Here is an 18,567-nt window from a genome sequence, read left to right as displayed (position 1 = left end):
TGAAAAGAAGCTATGGATATAAGCACTTCTTACTATTTGATTTTATATATGATAGCCTAGGTAGATGGATTTATGCTAGTACCTGTGAGTACAAGTTCCTTTTCAGCCATTTGTTCAGAACACAGCCTGTCTCTTAGAGACTTCACGAGATGGGATTCTAAAGAGTTTAATCCATTAAGCTTATCAACAACTCAGAACCCACTCCGACTTTTTGACTAATTATCCTTCTTACCTCAGGCATCATCTCCTCAATGAAATGAATCGTATAGTCAATGTTAAATCTGATTACTTTACATAGAGGAATCTGGAAGGAAGACAGAAATTCAGCATGAAAAACTATACAGCACCAAACGTATAATTAATACAATTTCGTATGCAAAGGTATTACTGTCTGCTTAAAAGGGCACTTACTAAAACAGCTGCTCTGGGGGATCAGGCAAAGACAGGAACACAAGCATGTGCAAGAGAAGTAACAGTTCTAACCTCCACCTCTGTAATAACATAGGGCTGATGGGAGGGATGGTAAAGGAAGATTAAATAATGCCATCTACTGGAGATGAAATTTTCTTGAGAAGAAAAAGCAAAGCTCAGTAAACCTGTATCTTCTCTCACTTGTATATTTGGAAGTAAATTTATCGTTGGTGACACAACATGTCAGATTGGTACACTGACCTCAAGGTGAGGAGGTTTTAGCACACTGCCAATTCTGTTAGCTATATTGTCTTAAAGTATGGCTTTAAGTCATAGCAAGACAATATAAGAACTTCAGGAAAAATTTATAGGTTTATACTAATTTCATCCAATAAATACTCTCAGAAGTTCACTCAACTAACTAGTAAGACAAGCATCTAATTTCTTTTTTTCACCTTTGAAGAAAGGTTCCTTTTTTGCAAAGTCCATGGACCGCTGAAGGTGTGTTTGTTTTTTTAAATGGGATTTTTTAAAGCAAAAATGCCAAATTTCTAAAAGACTACAAAAATGGCTAATCCTAGCCTACACATCTACAGCTCTGAGCAAGTTTTACTATTCACTGGCCTTGCAAGCATAAAATAATCTTAGAACAATTCAAAGGTCTGTGAAAGTGAGGCAAGCCAAGGTTATTTTGCATTGATAAACACACAAATAAATATCTGAATGGTGCTGGGGTTGCACTGAAATCAATGGACTTATCAGAGGTGCAATATTCTGCTTGCATCTTCTTGCAGCCCACTGTCAAACATCTGACTATTTTGTCTACAAAAATCTGTTGATATCTGCATGACAAACTAAGGAGCTTCACCAAACAACCAAACAAAAAATTGCATTTCCTACAATTTGATACAATATTAAACGTGAATACACAAATAAAAAGCCTTGGAAGTCAAATGTCCCATTTAGAATCTGAGGAGAGGAAAACCTGTCACATTTAAATCAGCAGGGCTTTTTAAATAAAAATACAGGGAGTGTTTGCTTACTTTCTAACATGTAAGTTCAACCAGAAGAGGATATTCTGATTCAGAAACTGAGGAGCCTGGGCTATTTTTCTTTGTATTGAATAGAAAATGACCACGACTGAAATCGCCATGAATTAGAGTTCCACGTACATATGCAAATACATAGCAAAGGAACATGTGGTTGGTACTATAAAATTGTTTTGGTAGTTTTACTAAGAAAATTGTAATTTCTCTTATGGTTGTACTAACCATTTTCCCTAATATCTGACCTGCTCAATTATTACTGAGTAATAGTAATAACAGTGGTAAGACTTCTAACAGCGTGCAAAGCTAAGACTTCAAACCACAGAAATTTGTTTCATTCAAAGATGCCGGCGTTCAGATGTCTATTTTTGCTACCCTTTGACACCTCTCTTATCAAATATGTTCCAAAATGTCTCTCAAACAGCAGTTTTGATATTGCCAAAAATCATCTCAAGACAGCAAGAGACTCCTTCCAAAGGAGGTGTCCTGTTAGCAACAGGAACGGACAATACGGCGTTGTTTTGTATTCAACTCTGTAAAAAAGTCATCATTTGCTGCTGATCACTTCCCCTATTTGGAATGAGAAAACACACACATGCACTTTACAGTAAGAGTAAGCTCAATGTCTTCACTAACTACTCATGTCAGACAAGAAGACTTTTCCTTGTTCTCTGTATATTAAAGATTTCCATAACTCTCTGCCGTCCTGTCATGCAGTAGGCACAAAAATTATAAAGATAAGGTGGTCTTTTTATCCTTTTAATGGGAGTAAAACAAAACTGTTCCTTTTTGCTCATTTGCAAAGTGAAAATGTAAAGCCTAGGGACAAATCTGCCTTGAACCCCAAGGCTGAGTTAATGCTACCTGACAGGACTGCTTCACACTGCAACCCCACAGGCTGAACTCTACTCTCTTACTGACTTCTCATCACCATTACAGTCCCTTCCCCTACTCAACAAAAGTAAAGTGTTGTCATATATATTATGCAAGCAAACTGTCAGGAAAGAAAAATGCTTTCTTCTCAGAGCCTCTCAGTTCCAGTACTCTTACATCCCAGTCCTGTACTGATAACCAATCTTAAACTGGGTTTTGGCATTGGTGGTGTAGCTAGTGATAGTTATAAAACCAAGGAAACAAATGAACCCTATAACATTTGAAAAAACAGTTATTGAAATATCAAGATAACAAAAAAATCTTCAAATGTACAGAAAATAAGTATTTGCATATTTTTTATTCAGATACGGCTAACTCAGCTTATATTGAAAAAGCAGGGCAGTTAAGTACCAATCATGTCCTCCTCTTGTTATATTTGCTTTCAAAACATAAAATCAATTGCCTTTAAATACCTACAACTTTTAATAAAAATCGTAACTTGCCTAGTTCCTGAAGAAGCTGAACAGATGTTAGAAAGTAGTGGATACATCTAGGTAAGTTTTTAGAAGAGAGAAATCCCTTTAGAGAGGATCTCTAAAAAAAGGCCATTTGTCACTTAATAAAGGGAAAACCTTTTTTTCTTGTTGTTGCTGGTTTTTTAACTTTTTCAACTTAACAAACCTCCTCATCCAGTTTAAATCCAATTAACAGTTTTAACAATTTATTCCATGGTTTATTTCACTTCCAAACCGTGAAACATCTGAAAACATTACTTTGATGCACATCACAGTCTCAGTCACAGTTTGAAGACAATGCTTACCACAATTAGTCAAGAAACCTAAGACTCATTAGCACAAATGTCTTTCTCACATCCCCAGTGCTGGCGAGATGTTTGCAACATAGGTGTACCATCGTTTTAGAGAAGTACTACTTCAGGGCAGAAGCAGCTCGCCTTCCAAACAAATCCCATGTATGTAGCAATGAACATACTTACGTTTGTTAGTGGGGCGTGTGCAAACATTGAGAACCCTTCAAAGATATATTCATGGTCATCATACTCAATGACAGTAGGTCTGTCTGTCTAAAAAAAGCAAACAAAACCACCATGGAGTAAGCAAGAAGTAGTACTATTTCTATCACTGAAAACAAAATTAGAGTCCTAGTTAGAATTATTTATAAAGTACTTACTAAGAAGTTTGTGGGAGGTGACACAGTAATTCGATAGTGGTATAGTCTTCCAGCATTGTTGGTCATGGGGCGACATGGTTTAATGGGCTTAAAGAAAGAGATAAGTAGAATTATGTGTAGAGTCAAGGCAAATTTAGATTAAAAGAGAGAATAAAGCATTTCTAATAGCCATGAAATATGCACTAGGAAAAATTAAATAAAAGCAGGTAGTCATAATTAAGCATTCTGGGAAGAGGGAAAGTGGGGCCTTATCTACAATGTCACTTTCAGAAATATTTTTAAAGCTATTCAAAAGGAAAAAAAGGTGAAAAACAGTGCTGTAATTTTTTTCATTTTCCATTTGACTCCTCATCTTTCTTACACACAGCAGTTAGTTGTTTACATACTAGACTAATTTCCTCTTTTATATGAATTTGTTTCAGGAAACTGATTTTAAAAGCTTATGAAAAGGAACCTGGACCTCACATGAGAAGATCTCGAAGTATGTTATCAAGATAGACAGGTATCAGCTCATCTGCTTGGGGCAAATCTGGGGCCTGATGAGAAGGAATTAGTTTATCACTAAGAGGCAGTGCTGGTAACCTGGCTCTGTCTGCCAGGTTGTAATGCCTGCCTGTGAGGTCCAAAGGCAGCCAGCCCTCTGTGCACTCTGATGCAACACCAAATGCCTGGGATTCATGTTTTCTTCCAGCTTGTTCTGAAGCAGTCCAGTTTAAAGACCTAAAAATCCTCAACAGTCAGACAAAACCAGCTTCTCATATGCCCTACATCCAATTTGCTGCAGTTCAGAGGCTGCCACAAGTCTGTTCACAATATATCTGTCTGCTGCATGGCAAAAAAAAAAAAAAAAAAAAAACAAAACAAAACCCCACAACAAAAAAGAATGCACACAACACTGCAGCAATGGGGGCACTACTCTAAACAACATTACAAAAGTTGGCCTGATGGTGATGGCAAGCCAGCTACACCACTACGCAACTCTGTGCACTTTGCAAAACCCATCCAATAAGTAGGGTAATTACTCTGGCTGTTCAGCCCCAAATCAAGCTTCGCACCGTTGCAACAAGACAGTTACAAACCAGCCAGTTTAAAGCTAGGCAGTTTTATCTACAGGACACAGAAAAAAACAGTATATCCTAGGAGATTTTCTGAAACCTCAAATTCCCAGCTGACCTTGCTCCAGGGAGCAGCTGCCTTCATGCAGCAAGTTTTACATATCAGTTTTCTCCTGCTAAAATTTTCTCCCTCCTTCTCTGCAAGAAAAACACTATAGACAATGTGAGGAAGAAGGTTTACAGTGCAGACATGCTCTAGTGCTAAGGCAAGACACCTCCTGGCAAGCTTCCCGCTCCTGTCAGCAGCAGAATTACTATTTTATTTACTTTTCCTTTTACTTTTAAAGCAATCCCTTCACAATGGGGGCCCTCATAACATAGTTATCCACTTGAAGATGGTAGATCTCTGACCACAAGTTCTTTTTTATTAATGTCATTGTGTTTCAGAAACTTAAAAAAAAAAAAAAACTAGAACTAAACAAATACAAGCAACAGTTTTCCATAGTTTTCAGGTGGATTTCATTACTGGTATTGCACTTTACATATGAGGTTACACAACTAAGTGATTTCAAGTTGCACAGGAGTTTTTACTAAGCCTGTAAATCATGGGAAAAGACCCTCAAATCAACCCAAGTATGAGTTTACAGCAGCAAGTTTGTATTCATAATTGCAATTCTTAGAATTACTTACCTCTTCACCAGGGTAAATGCCATGTCTTATTCCTGTTCGTCGGGCTTTAGCACTGCACTTGCACAAAGGTCCGTCATTCATCTGTCAAAATCAAAATAGGATTCTGTTTTTATTGAAAAATGGTTTTGGAAAAGTATGTTGGTTTTAAGGCCTGGAGCGCTGATGCTTCTAAAAGCCTGTCATGCTTAGATTAAGTGGATGTTCTTAAGCCAATAAAACTGAAAACAAACTGCACAATAGCATTAGAACTTCATCACTGTTTCAGAAGCATAAGATGGAAAAATGCTCTCAGCAGAATTGTACCACTCTATTATCATATACCTCTTTTCCATTTCTTACACAAACAGCACACTGTCTGCCTAAAACAAGATTCAGATCCTAAGCATGCACATGCAAATATTTACATGCTGAAATCTCCATATTCAAACAGTTGCACTGAGTTCACTGACTGAAATCCCGTCCCTGATCAACCCCTCTGCCATGTGGCAAGGCTATCACCAAAAGTATGCAAAGCAGACCACTTGAAGATTTTACTTGTTACTTTAAGGTAGCAATGGGAACACTTCAAATGCATCCTGCAAACAGATCAGTAAAAAAGAGGAAGGGGGAAAAAATATCCACTTCAGTATTCTGTATGGGTGCATCAAGTAGCTATATCAAAATGGGCCATTGTACATGCTATAAAGCTAGCATCTTTCTTTTCACTTCTATGACCAAGTTCAATGCAGACTATTAATTACTGTAATACCCTAAAGCTTTCTGCTCTTAGCATCATGCCTATTGCAGAAGCCCAACAAAAAAAACCCAAAACCAAACCAGAGAAACAAATTAAGTTCCCAACCCCAGGCTTTAATGGAAGTTTTCAAAGTTTGAATCCAAGACCTGAAACATTCTTTCTAGACTTAGAAAAAACCCAGCAACCTTGAAAATGCAATACAAAACCCAGCGAACTTTCCATGCCATTATAAGCAGTCTGAAAATGGAAAAGTCCATGGTGGGGCTAAATAGTATCATCAGCAAATAGATGTAATGTGAAGATACCTCAGGAAGCAAGAACCACCAAAACTGATGTTAATGTAGCCTTCAGACAGTTGGGAAAGGGACACAACTTTTTCTCTGTGAATGTTAATCTCAGTTTAATTTCTTCAGACTGGCACAGTGCATACATGCAAAGGAATGTAAGAAGTAGGGTAGTTCTCTATTCGTTTGGGAACTTAGTCATGCAATCTTAACAGCAGAGCGACATCACAGCTTTTTGTTCACACATTTTTTTCCACAATGTGAGACCCTTGATGAAAGTACAGTACTCAATGAAATTGAATCATGCTTATAGGTAAAAACATACTTCCTCACTGGCTTATGCAGCCACAAAACAGAAGAGAGTGAAAAAAAAAAATCAGTCCATAGTAAATTGCTATCACTCCCCAAAAAATAAGGGCCTACTGAGGCTATTAAAGTGATCATCACTGATTTTTGAAAATCTCATCCTTAATTCTTAGAGCAGCACTAACACTGCCTCTGTTACATTAAATGCACAGACCGAAACCGAGGGAGATGTGAAGTACCTGTAAAGCCCAGGACTTGAGAAGCAAGTCAGATGCGTATCTATCTTGTCCCTAATGACACAACTCACGGGAAAAAATGCAGGAGAGCAATCATGAAGTGATGATAAAGTGATGCTGAAAGATCACAATTTTACACAAACTAAGGCGATGGCTTTTAACTTCCTCTGGCCAACAGTGCAACGCAAACGTAACACTTGTAAGCAAAAGGCCACTGTGGTAGCATCAGCTTTAACAATTTATTTTCTGGCAACTGCCAGCACTGATGGAGACCATCCAAAGTAGCAAACACACTGCTCAGACTGAAGGGTTGGGAAGATCCACCCTAAAAATCTAGTTCCATGTCAGACAGTGTACTTGTACGTGACAGTGTGCACAGCAATCATTCCTGGTTTATGTAGTGATAGTTAGAAAGCACTCTAGCATACCAGATAAATACCTAGGAAAACTTCAAACGTTTTCATATAAAATCTACTCAAAAGCAGTACAGCACTGACAAGCTCACCATGATCTGATTTCAGCCCCTTCAAGAAAGATGAAGAGTCAGTCTCCAACAAAGTTTTTGGGAAAGCAGGTTTTTCAGCAGGAAATTCATAAGCCACACCTTCCTGAATCTATTCATCCTACAGTTATTCCACTTCTTTTTATTTAGCTAATATTCTGGCCTAGAACATTACTTTGAAGTATGCCCAAGAGCTATACAATTTTTTCAGTTAAGTATCTAAACAGTTCGCTAATTTTGTTTTCCATACAAATAAAAAAAGCTAGCTATGCTCGATCAAATTTTTTTTTTTTAACTAGAAGCATAAATATGAGTCTGTAATAGAATATTCAACAGACCTTTGAATTACCACAGTGGCAATAAGCATTGCACTATCTCTTGGCATTATGATTTGTGGCATGCTAAACTCATCCATCACACAAAGTGCCAGAAAAATAAATTTACTGACATGCCATTTGACAATGAGTTAGAATAGACTGTAAAATATTTAAGTAAGAAAGATGAAGATGGCAAATTTGCAAACAAAAACTAGTCTTCTGTGCAATGTATACATTCAAAACAACACTTCATGAGCTCAGCAATTACATTTAATGAGAACTATAATCTCCATGCAATTACAAAAGAACCATTAGACAAGAAATTAGAAGCATTAGCCACATATTTAAAACATTATTTATCATTATGAGCTGAGAGCTTTTAGGTGAAAAATTTGTAAAGAAGGTAAACATGCTGCCTTTTCTCCATCCCAGAATTCATCTGTGTTCTTTTATCTCAGGGCTAAGAGGACAGCATTAGTACACTGTTAGCAATTCAGGTTTTATTAACACTGTCAGACATGATTCCAGCTGAATAATCCCCAGGATTCATGAGCTGGAACCATGTTCTTGAAATCGAAAGTGAAGTGCTTTGAAGAAAATCAGAGAGAAAAGGGGGGTAAAAAAGTGTATTGAAATAGATGTCACTCAGCATGTTTGACAACAATGCATTATTTCAGGTCTACAGGGGAGAATGATTTTCAGACCCAGAGTACTTTTTACTTTCACAATACCTGTCCTGGATCATTGTACCACAGTTCTTCATGGAGACGATCAGGGTGTGCTTTTTTACGCTTAATTTCTGCAATGACGTCAAAAACTTCGGAATCTGAACTGCTAGAGCAGCTGCTGTCATCTTCAGAGTCACAGTCTGAGTCACTGGAGCTCTCTGATTCACACAGGGAAAATAAAGTCAGCTGAAAAACACTTCCACACACTCTCTTCCCCAGTAGCAATGCATTCTCTAACATGATGTAACTGTGGCATACTGGAAGTTATTAAACTTGTGCATGACGTTCACACAAACGAAAGGAGGGACAGAAACTGCATTTGTAATTAAAAATTATAGCAAATGCTATGGATATTAAATACCTACAACAACTGCATTTGTTTGCATGCATCAGATTGCTGTTTGGCTGTCCAGGAGCACCACTGATCAGTGGATCACTGAAGAGCAATTTCAGTTACTTGACATTAAAGATTATAGAGCTATAACCAACACAAGTATGACCATAAAATTAAAAAAAAAAAAAAAAAAAGAAAAGAGAGAGAAAAGAGAAAGAAAAAGCATAAGGTCATTAGCATGAGCTAAACAGAACTGCTTGCTGTTTAAGAGTTAATTCTGCTTGCTATGAGCGAAGTGCTTATGTCTAGTTTCATTTTACCTAAAAATGCTCCTGTCTGTAGCAGGATATTGCCTATTTAAGAGTTAAAAAGCAGCACATATGGATAGAATTATTATAGAACATGTACTGTTAGACCCATTTTTCAAAATCAATTATTTCTAATAAATTAATTATCACATATTAGAAAGCACAGACAAGAAAAAAACCTGGAACTACTAGCTGTGTGAATGCAGCCATAAGTTTTCTGGAAGCCCTGTTCTGTGAGTTTTCCTCATTACTTTTTTTTTTTTAAAGACATTTTTATTTGTATTAACTGAAACAATTTTTCTGATATATCAGAGGGGAGAACAATACTAAAGAAAAAAAAAAAAGAACAGAAAATGGTCTTAGACTTGTTAAAATGTCTCCCTTGTGGTCTTGTCAAAGTAATGTTAGTAAGTGTCTGGACTTAATTTAGGAAAAACACCCCAAAAAACGCAGAGCCCGATCTCACATATCTCTAACCTCCTGTGGTACGTACAAGTGACTCCCTCTCTTATGTATGTAATGTCATTCATTTCCACAGATGATCTCAGCTCCCAACTAAACAAACACTTTCATAGCCAAGACATATAGCATGAAGCAAGTAAGTTTTATTATTCTTGGAAGGAGGGATGCAACATTTCTTCCATTTCTAAGTTTTGACTTAAGAGAAAACATATTACTACACTGCCAGTGCTTTGAAATACTGTGAACCTATGGTTTAAAATACATGTATTTATTGACTACAAGACTCTCCTTAGTTAGAAGAAAAAGAGGAGAGAGAGAAAATGAGAGAATATTACTAGCAAAATATGCTTCCCTTTCTTTTTTTTTTTTTTAAATCAAAATGTATTTTTTACGATCCATAATTCAGCATAAGGTGTTACTAAAATATATCCTTGGGACATATGGTTTAGATAGGTCATATATGCCCAGTTGCAATCAAGTTTTGTCTGAATGTGCATACATGTATATTCCTACAAATATTCACAAACACTTGAGTTTTAAAAGTTCTCTTATAAACATTAATTGTATAAGTCTAACTTTAGTTGCAGAATGAGTGTGGGACCTGTGACAGTAAGCTGGAATTATGAAAGACCAATGCAGAACTTTTGGATTTCATGTAATGAAATCACTCTTTCATGATCTAGAAGTGCTCTTTGAGTACATCGCTATCTCACTACAGTACACAAATACTAACACAAGGCAGAACAGAGACAGCATTTACTTAAGTACAAAATAAGACAAACTATTAGACACCAAAGAAGCATGGCTGTAGGAGAAGCCAGCACAGACACCAAGTCAGCCTGGAGACCAGTGCAAACACAGAGCCTTCAGGTCCTCCAGAAAGAGTGGAAAAATAAACACAGAGAAGTTGCTCTTGGCCCTATTTTTTAGCCTGGAGCAGCAAAGGAACTCTTACTGTAGAGATCCGAGGAAGTGAAGCTTTATACGGGTATGTAGAATGTAGTAGTTTTGTACTTGCTTCATCCATATGAAAATATACCTCCTAAAAAACTCTGTACTTAACTTTGATAGTGATTCTTGAGTGAATTTAAACATGTGCAAATCTGCTCTTCAGAAAAAGGTAAAAAAGGTGTTTCCTTAAATAAAATGTGAATTCACTTTTGTAAAATGTTTTTATTATTTTTCTTTCATCTTTATTGTATCTTTTTAACTGAACATGTCATTATATACCTGTATTTCAACTCCAGAACTTCTGATATGTGATTTTTAAAGAGTTACTAGGCTCAGATATGAGAGTCTGAAGCAGCTCAATGGGCAGACATGAAGCATCAGTTAAAAAGCAAGCCCAGCGGAATATCTAAATGAATGTGATGTGCCTAAGAATTTCTTGAACTAATGCAACTGGCTGAAAAACACACTATGAAACACTGAAATGCTGGAAGTATAATAAGAACAGCTAACAGTTCTCACAAAAATTAAGAAAAAACAGCCTCCACTGACTTCTGAGTAGACAAATTGCTATCAAAAAGTATTCCCTGCTAATTCAACCAGTATTTCCCCAATAACTCATAAAGCTAGCAGGCTTATTTCACTGCAAGAAGATCCATATGGGTGGTGCATGGCAACGGAGACAAACTGTGTTTTGAAAATTGATAATTCTGCGTAAGATCATAGTAAGCAGTTGCACAACCAATCCAGAAGTAAGGTGAACTCAGTGCCATAACAACCCCATATGGGTTTATCACCACTACTCTCGTTTCCTTTTTAGAAATGTAAGACCAGGAGTTCCTCAAAGCCTCTTGTCCATCACGCTTTGACTTATCTGACCATGTTCAGGGTGCTTTCATACCATGCAAGAGACTTTAGCATAAGGCAGTGCTGGATACCCTCCATTTTCTCTTAGGCTTTCTGGGTAAAGAATCTAGCTCTATTTCAGTCAAAAGCACCAGTAAAACTCCCACGGATACGCAATAGAAAGGATGGATTTAAAAAACACATATTAACCTACCAACACTGTTAAATACAAACAACTGCCAAAACCAGGTTAACTACAGATTATTCCATTTCAGAGCTTTGTCGTCATTTCTGCCTACCTAAATCTTCATCCAGCTTGGTCTTTGGTGGCTCCCACGGGGGCCTGGCTGCTTTGGCCTTTGCCTGTCGCTTTCCTAACTCCTCGTCAAACTTTTCATACAGATCTCGGAGCTTGCTTGTTCCTACCACAGTAGAGTCCCCCTGTTAATTAAAAAGAACAACAACAACAACAAAGAAAAAAGTGTTGAAATAGCACATGAACACAACATGCACCAGCATTTCACAATGAAAACCAAGGCAGGGAAAAGATGTGTAGTTCAATGAAACATGGAAATACTTGTTAAGGCTTTAGCATACCGTTACATTGTTCAGTCAGATGGAGTCGCAGAGAAATTACTTCATTTGCTGGTGCATTATCATCAAACCTTTGGCCTAACAAAGCAGAACTATGGCTAAGCATATTTAGTACAGCTCAGCATTGATTTTTAACAGGTTCAGAAGAAACAGGAGACCTGTGGAAGTATTTTGCAATTAAAAAGAATTTTATCACACACAAGAAACACAAAGCTCAGTTAATTTTGTTGGCTGCTTTGAATCACCATGAATTTACTCTCCATGTCATTCTCAAAAAAACACCCACAACCAACCAACCACAAACAAAACCCACAAAAAAACCCCAGAAACCTCCCCTCCTCTATCCATATTACACCAGCAAGTGTTATGGTCAAGTACAAAGAATCCTGACTTCCTGCTTCTGTACAAAACTTCTCCAAGGTTGTAGCAATATATGGTGATTGAGGCATCTTTGCTCAAATGCAGGTGTAATGGAAAAAAACCCACCCTTCTCTCCTGGAGACAAAAAAGTACCTCTCTTCCATGTACCACTAATCTGAATAAGAACAGACAGAAGAAACTGATGAAAATAGAGAATACCAACAGAGCCCTTAACAGGGTTAAAAGACTGAGATGGTTGAGAGGAGAGAAGGATTAAGTGACACAAAACATGATCCTGCTGAAGGGTTCATATTAATCAAGTAATCAAATAATCAATAAAGGACTGTGACAGTAATTTTAGAGTTCTCTCACAAACATACCACTTGATCCATAGGGTCATTGGAATAATAGCTTTCAGAATGGGTACAGCGAACCCAGACTGGCTTAAGTAATTCCTCATCTTCCTCTTCGTTTTTTTCAGAAGCATTCTCCTCTGATTCTTTGTCTTTGGCAGCAGTATAATTTTTCTCTTTGCTGGAGCTCTGGTTCTCAGACCATCTTTCTCTGTCCTCTTCCCATCGGGGTCTTTTTCTCTCTCTGCTTGGAGACCGGCTTTGTGGGAGAAAGCAAACAAAAGCAATTCTCTTCATTATTTTAAAAGTGACAGTTTTATAATGAAAAACAGGTAATTTTCTTCAGATCAGTACATCATTCTATCATATAAACTACAGCAAAATCCCATTGCCTCTTCCTGCTTTTAACTTGCAACAGAAAGAGTAATTTGTAGTTCTGACCTACTATAAAAAACTACTTAAAACTGAAAGTGCCTTTGTATTTTAAATCTCATTCAAGAAATAGAATGAAAAAACATATGGTATTTTAGATTAAAACTCCTACTTTCATTCTAGATTACTTTCTCTTAATTTTGTTCCAAAGTTAGAAATCCATCACTAAAAACTAAAAGTCACATCACTCACAGCTAGAAGTTACGAAATAAAGAAGTTTTAATACATAGCTCACAAACTATTTGCATGAGAAAAGAATCAGGGTTTTATTAGAAGGATTATATAGAAGCCACACTGCTTGTGTTACTCTAACTTTGGCACTTTGAACACCACAACCTGTGACATTCCTTATGTATTGCAAGAATAATGCCTTCAGAAGCTGAATGTAGGAAAACTACTTGTTTTTTTTTTTTTTTTTTTTAAATCTCCTCTGCCTGCAAAGCCAATAATGTTGCACTAATTTCAACTATCCAGGATTCAGAAGGATTTTTTTTTTAATATCAATATAAAAAAAGGCTCCTAAAAGATGACCTAAACATAGAATGACTTTAAATAATCCTGGTACTTTACAGACTGGAAGCAGATGTAACAGGAAGTCTTTAGGACACAGCAGCGAAGCCCTCTCTCCAGAGATTAATCCTGTTTCTAACTCTTCAAGGCCTTGAGATAACTGACATTTGCATGTATACACAGATGGTTATAAATTTAAGACACTCATCTTTTCTGAGTTTCAAACCAGGCACGTATGCACATTTACATACACAAAAATTCACATGCATGGATACACAGAACCTCAAATACACAAGAGAGCAAAGGTAACCTTCCTTACCTTCCTGCTCTCTTGTAATCTTTTTTGTAGGATCTGTCTGGGGATGGTGATCTTCTGCTGTCACGGTGCCTATGCCTCTCCCTCTCACGTTCCCTTGGAGAGTTCAAAACATAAGTTAAATGAGAAATCTGGCATTTCACACATTCCACACCTGAAAGGAGCACAGAAGCAGGCTGAGATCATGTTATGCAAAATGACATACATGTGCTGACTGCTAAAACCCCAGACATTCTTAATGCTGACCTTCAAGAAATTTGCAATAGACAGTCACCTATCTCCTCCGCCTTTGTCATAAAGCCATCTATCTCAATACGACAGTTAATTCATACCATACAGAGGTAAATTCTATAAATTCACCACAGGACTTGTTGTCCTTCTTCCTCTTCTGTTACGAATGGCAAAGGGTAAGATTATTGTATCTTTAACCGTTCTTAATGCCTCAAGAAAGGGAAAGAAAACCTATTCCAGGCACAATAGCTTTGTAAGCACAGCCGTCATTCAAGTGTTTCAGGCAAGCCCTCTCTTCCTGACAGCCACCTGAAGCACACACAAAAAACTGATAAACACAGAAAATCTGCATCATGCTGAAACGATGAATCTCATCTATGAGACTCAGCTTGCACATACACATAAAGAATGTGACCACCCAAACATATTTCTGGGGCAAAAGAGCTTTAAATTAACTGAAGGCTCGGGAAAAAGGACCTGGGGGTGTTGGCTGACATCCAGCTGAATATGAGCCAGCGGCGTGCCCAGGTGGCAAAGAAGACAAACAGCATCCTGGCTTGTATCAGGAATAGTGTGGCCAGGACTAGGGAAGTGGTCATCCCTTTGTGGTCGGCACTGGTGAGGCCACACCTGGAATTATGTGCTCAGTTTTGAGCCCGTCACTACAAGACGGACATTGAGGTGCTGGAGCGTGTCCAAAGAGGAGCAACAAAGTTGGTGAAGGGTCTGGAGCCCAAGTCCTTTAAGTAGTGGCTGAGGTGATGAGAGGATGTACTAGGTATGAGAGGAAATGGCCTCAGGTTGTACCAGGGGAGGTTTAGACTGGATATCAGGAAAAATTTCTCTACCGAAAGGGTTACCAAGCACTGGAACAGTGGTTGAGTCCCCTTCCCTGGAGGTATTTAAAAGATGTGTAGATGTGGTGCTTAGGGACATGGTTTAGTGGTGAACGTGGCCATGTTAGATTTAAGGCTGGACTTGTCTTAAGGGTCTTTTCCAACCTAAATGACTCTATGAAATTACTGTGTACACGAGGCAGCAAAGATCACACCGGCAGTTTTCATACCCTGCTAACAGCTGACAACTCATTAGTCCACAATCATTTGTGTATCTGTCAAACTTTCTAGTAAATGAGTCTGCTGATACACAAGGAATTATAAATACTTGCCTCAGGTGGTTTGGTGGGCTAACAGAATGAATCAAGATCATTTATGAACATATGCATGTATGTTTCCATATGCATAACATGAAACAGAATGCAAATTTACAGAGCACAAAGTTACATAAATTATCTATTGTTCTTCCCCACACCCATTCATCCTTCTCTGCCTGTGTCTTGTTCAAGCATGGATTTCAGTCTTCAGAGAGAGCATGTTCTATGCCATCTGATTTGCTTGAGAGATGGATGCTGTGCAAAAAACACACCAAGGACAACAAACAGTTCTCATTAAAATAAGCAGATACATTGTCAAGTAGACCTGGAAGCTGTTGGCCTCAAGCAGTAATCCACAAGGTGTTTGAGAAAGAATTTTCTGAAAACATGCATTTTTCAAAATTTAAAACTGAACTTTAGATTCTAAACAATAAATTGCAAAATCATGTGGCAAATATTTGAGTCACCTGCAAAAGGCAGAAAATTCCACAAGCTTGCCATACAGAAAAGGCCAGTGCCTTAATGCCAGTTGCATTCAGTTTTAGGAAAATCCTCATTTAGAAATCAAAGTAAACTTACTGAATATGAGGTTTAGGGTTTGGAGTTTTTTTTTTGTTTTGTGTGGTTTGTTTTTTTTTTTAAATACAGCTGTCTAAGGTTCTGCAATTAAATCTCTGCATATCTAAATCACAGTGGCTTCATTTCTGCAGGCACTATGTGTAAATCCACATTTCACATGTGACATGAGAAAGCTCTGAGCTTCTAAAATTAGAGCATGTGATCCAGGTGCCCTGATAAATATTTAGATACTTTTCAGTATCTCTTTCAATATTCTTACCTAGATCATTAGACACACAAAGAGCCAACAAGAGACCAAATCTAAAGACATGTGAAAGATTCAATTGATGATGGTTTGCTCTAAAACACCACGCAGCAAACTGCATCAAGTCAGCTCATAATTTGCGAGCTGTTTGTGTCTATGAAGCAGAGGGACAGAAAATTCATGATGCATCCCAAAATAAGCAGTCCACACTCATCCATCCAAATCATAAGATGTCAACATAACCTACAACTTGCCTATTTCTTAACTGGTGTATGCTAATTTTCTCCTCAGTCCTCTCTTGAGATCCCAGGCTGGCTTGCTGAGGTCTTCATCCTGAACAGAATCACACAGGCAGGTCTAAGCACCCGCTGGGAGGTCCCGTGAAGCCTGCACACATCTGCACCGATGTCCCACAAGGATGAGGACAGAGCAGGATGAAGAATGCTGTGCAACATGCTTTTCACTAAAACACCTCACTGCACAGATCAGATACATGCACCTGTCAGTCTATAAACCCCTCCAAGTGCTGGCTCTCTCTTTGAGCAAGCCCTGTATTTGTAAAGACCAAATTCAAGTAACACTTGGAACCCTAACTCTGGTACCTAAATCTTGAAATTTGAAGTGCTGAGACTTAACCATTTGCGAGGCTCAACTTTGAACACAGGTCTTCAGCGCAAAGTTGTGCCAACTCTACTGTCACACCACATGTGCCTAAGTTTCTATGGTAAACACCCATGAGAATAGAGCACTACTCAGCAAACCATTCAGTTTTCAAATGAGAGCTTCTTTGCTTCCAGCTATCTCCACGGACAAGGGCAACAAGTCTGCCAAGCTTGCAAAGGCAAGGCAGGAGCAGCGTACCTGAAAGATGTCAAAACATCACACCCAAGTACTAGCTACCTCCCAAGCTAGACAGGAAACAAGGGTGAGGGAAGAGTATCAATGCTAACAAATACTATGGCACAATGACGACAGCTCTCCCTCTGCAGGCAGAAGATAGCTCAAGTTACCTGTTACGCTCGTAACTTCTGTGATGAGGTGATATCCTTCCTCTATCATAATCTGTCCGGTGCCGACTGCTTTCCTGCCTCCTCCTATCTGGACTCCGGCCTCGATCCCGGCGATCCCCATGGTTAGTGGACCGATGCCTGTCACCGTGGATGTGACCGTGTTCACGATGTCGGTGCTCATCGTAGTGCTTGCTCCTCTCTGGAGACCGTCGATCACTCTGCGACTTCTCTCCCTGATACTGACCTGTGTGCCGAAAATGGCTGCTGCCACCACTGCTGTTGGTGGTGCTGCTCGGAAAGGAGCCCGAGTTGTGCTGATAGCTGTTGAAGTTAGGTGGTGGGAACGATTGCTGTGAATACCCTGTGGAGTACACAGGCTGGTAGTTGACTTGCTGTGGTATGACTGGTGGGGGGGGAGGATGTGGTACTGTGGGAGGAGGCATCATGTAAGGAAAAGCGCTTTGCCCGGCAGGAGTTCCTGGCACAGGAGTGTTGCTAGGATTTGGCACAGGCGGAGGAGCAGGAGGGAAGCACGGAGGCACCGGGAAGCTCTGCCTCATCTGGTGGTTTGGAAATGGTGGCCTCATGGGACACTGGCTGATGGGATTTTGCGTGGAAGGGGGCACTGGAGGAGGATAGGGCACGAAGTCTGGCCTGGGAGGCATGTAACCAGTGGTTGGAGGGTTCGAATAGGTTGTTGGAGGGGCAGTTTGCTGGTCATACTGGTATTGTACAGAGGGCTGTTGTGGGTGAAGCTGCCGTAGGTTCTGAGGGCGGTAGGTCTGTGTTGAAGTTCTTGCTCCTGGTCCCCCCTGACCACGGGGACATCCTCGCCCGGAATGGAAAGACATGGCTCACCTTTAATGAGGAAAATAAAAGTCCAGTGTCACACAGTGTTTGTAGGATGTCCTTAATGCATTTGCAGGAACTATGCCCAAAGTGATGAAGTTACAGTTTCTGCAGTTTCCTTTAACAGAAGCAGTGAACAATATCCACTGACTTTCACCAGGAGCTTTGTCATCCTCAGACCTCTAGTACAGGTCATTTATGCCCCTTTGATTCCCTCAAGCCTCTAATCCATGAAAGCACTACACTGTCTTTAATCCAGAACCCAAACTGGACCACGTGCTCTTACTTGGAGCAAGGCTGATTTGAACAAATGTCTGATATGACAACTGGGCAAGAATACAAGCGCCTCTACTAGTACTCACTAGATGCTATGTGACTCACTAGAAATAAAGTCTTCAGATACCCTACACCAAAGAAACTACTCATCTTAACAAGTGCAGTTGTCATCCAAAGTCCCATAACAAGGAGTCCTTTCTAGAAAATTATTCTAAACATCAGGCAGAATGACTTCATTAACACCTCATTGCAAGTTACTTGGTCCAACAAATCATGTAAGTTTTAAGTGAGATAGTAGCAATTTACATTCAAAATTGAGATCCCAATTTAGTAAAGGACTGAATTCAACAGATATTTCAAAGTATTTTAAGTTAGGCAGGTATATTTTTG

At 38.9% G+C, this 18,567-nt stretch overlaps 1 protein-coding gene across 1 annotated transcript in view; it reads right to left on the bottom strand.

The window, feature by feature from the left end:
* Positions 1-17,903, bottom strand: part of DROSHA (drosha ribonuclease III) — a 69,888-nt gene extending 51,985 nt beyond the window's left edge. The window contains exons 1-9 of the mRNA XM_009486418.2: positions 17,053-17,903; positions 13,839-13,931; positions 12,605-12,836; positions 11,570-11,711; positions 8,376-8,530; positions 5,264-5,344; positions 3,519-3,605; positions 3,325-3,411; positions 233-304 (exon numbers count right to left, since the gene is read on the bottom strand). Coding sequence (XP_009484693.1) covers positions 233-304; positions 3,325-3,411; positions 3,519-3,605; positions 5,264-5,344; positions 8,376-8,530; positions 11,570-11,711; positions 12,605-12,836; positions 13,839-13,931; positions 17,053-17,903 — 1,800 coding nt within the window. The remainder of the gene's footprint in view (positions 1-232; positions 305-3,324; positions 3,412-3,518; positions 3,606-5,263; positions 5,345-8,375; positions 8,531-11,569; positions 11,712-12,604; positions 12,837-13,838; positions 13,932-17,052) is intronic.
* Between the last annotated feature and the right edge of the window lie 664 nt (positions 17,904-18,567).

Source organism: Pelecanus crispus, chromosome 2 (assembly GCF_030463565.1).
Source record: "Pelecanus crispus isolate bPelCri1 chromosome 2, bPelCri1.pri, whole genome shotgun sequence".
Taxonomy (NCBI): Eukaryota; Metazoa; Chordata; class Aves; order Pelecaniformes; family Pelecanidae; genus Pelecanus; species Pelecanus crispus.
Note: the sequence above shows the minus strand (reverse complement) of the source record. Positions and strands in the feature narration are given on the sequence as shown.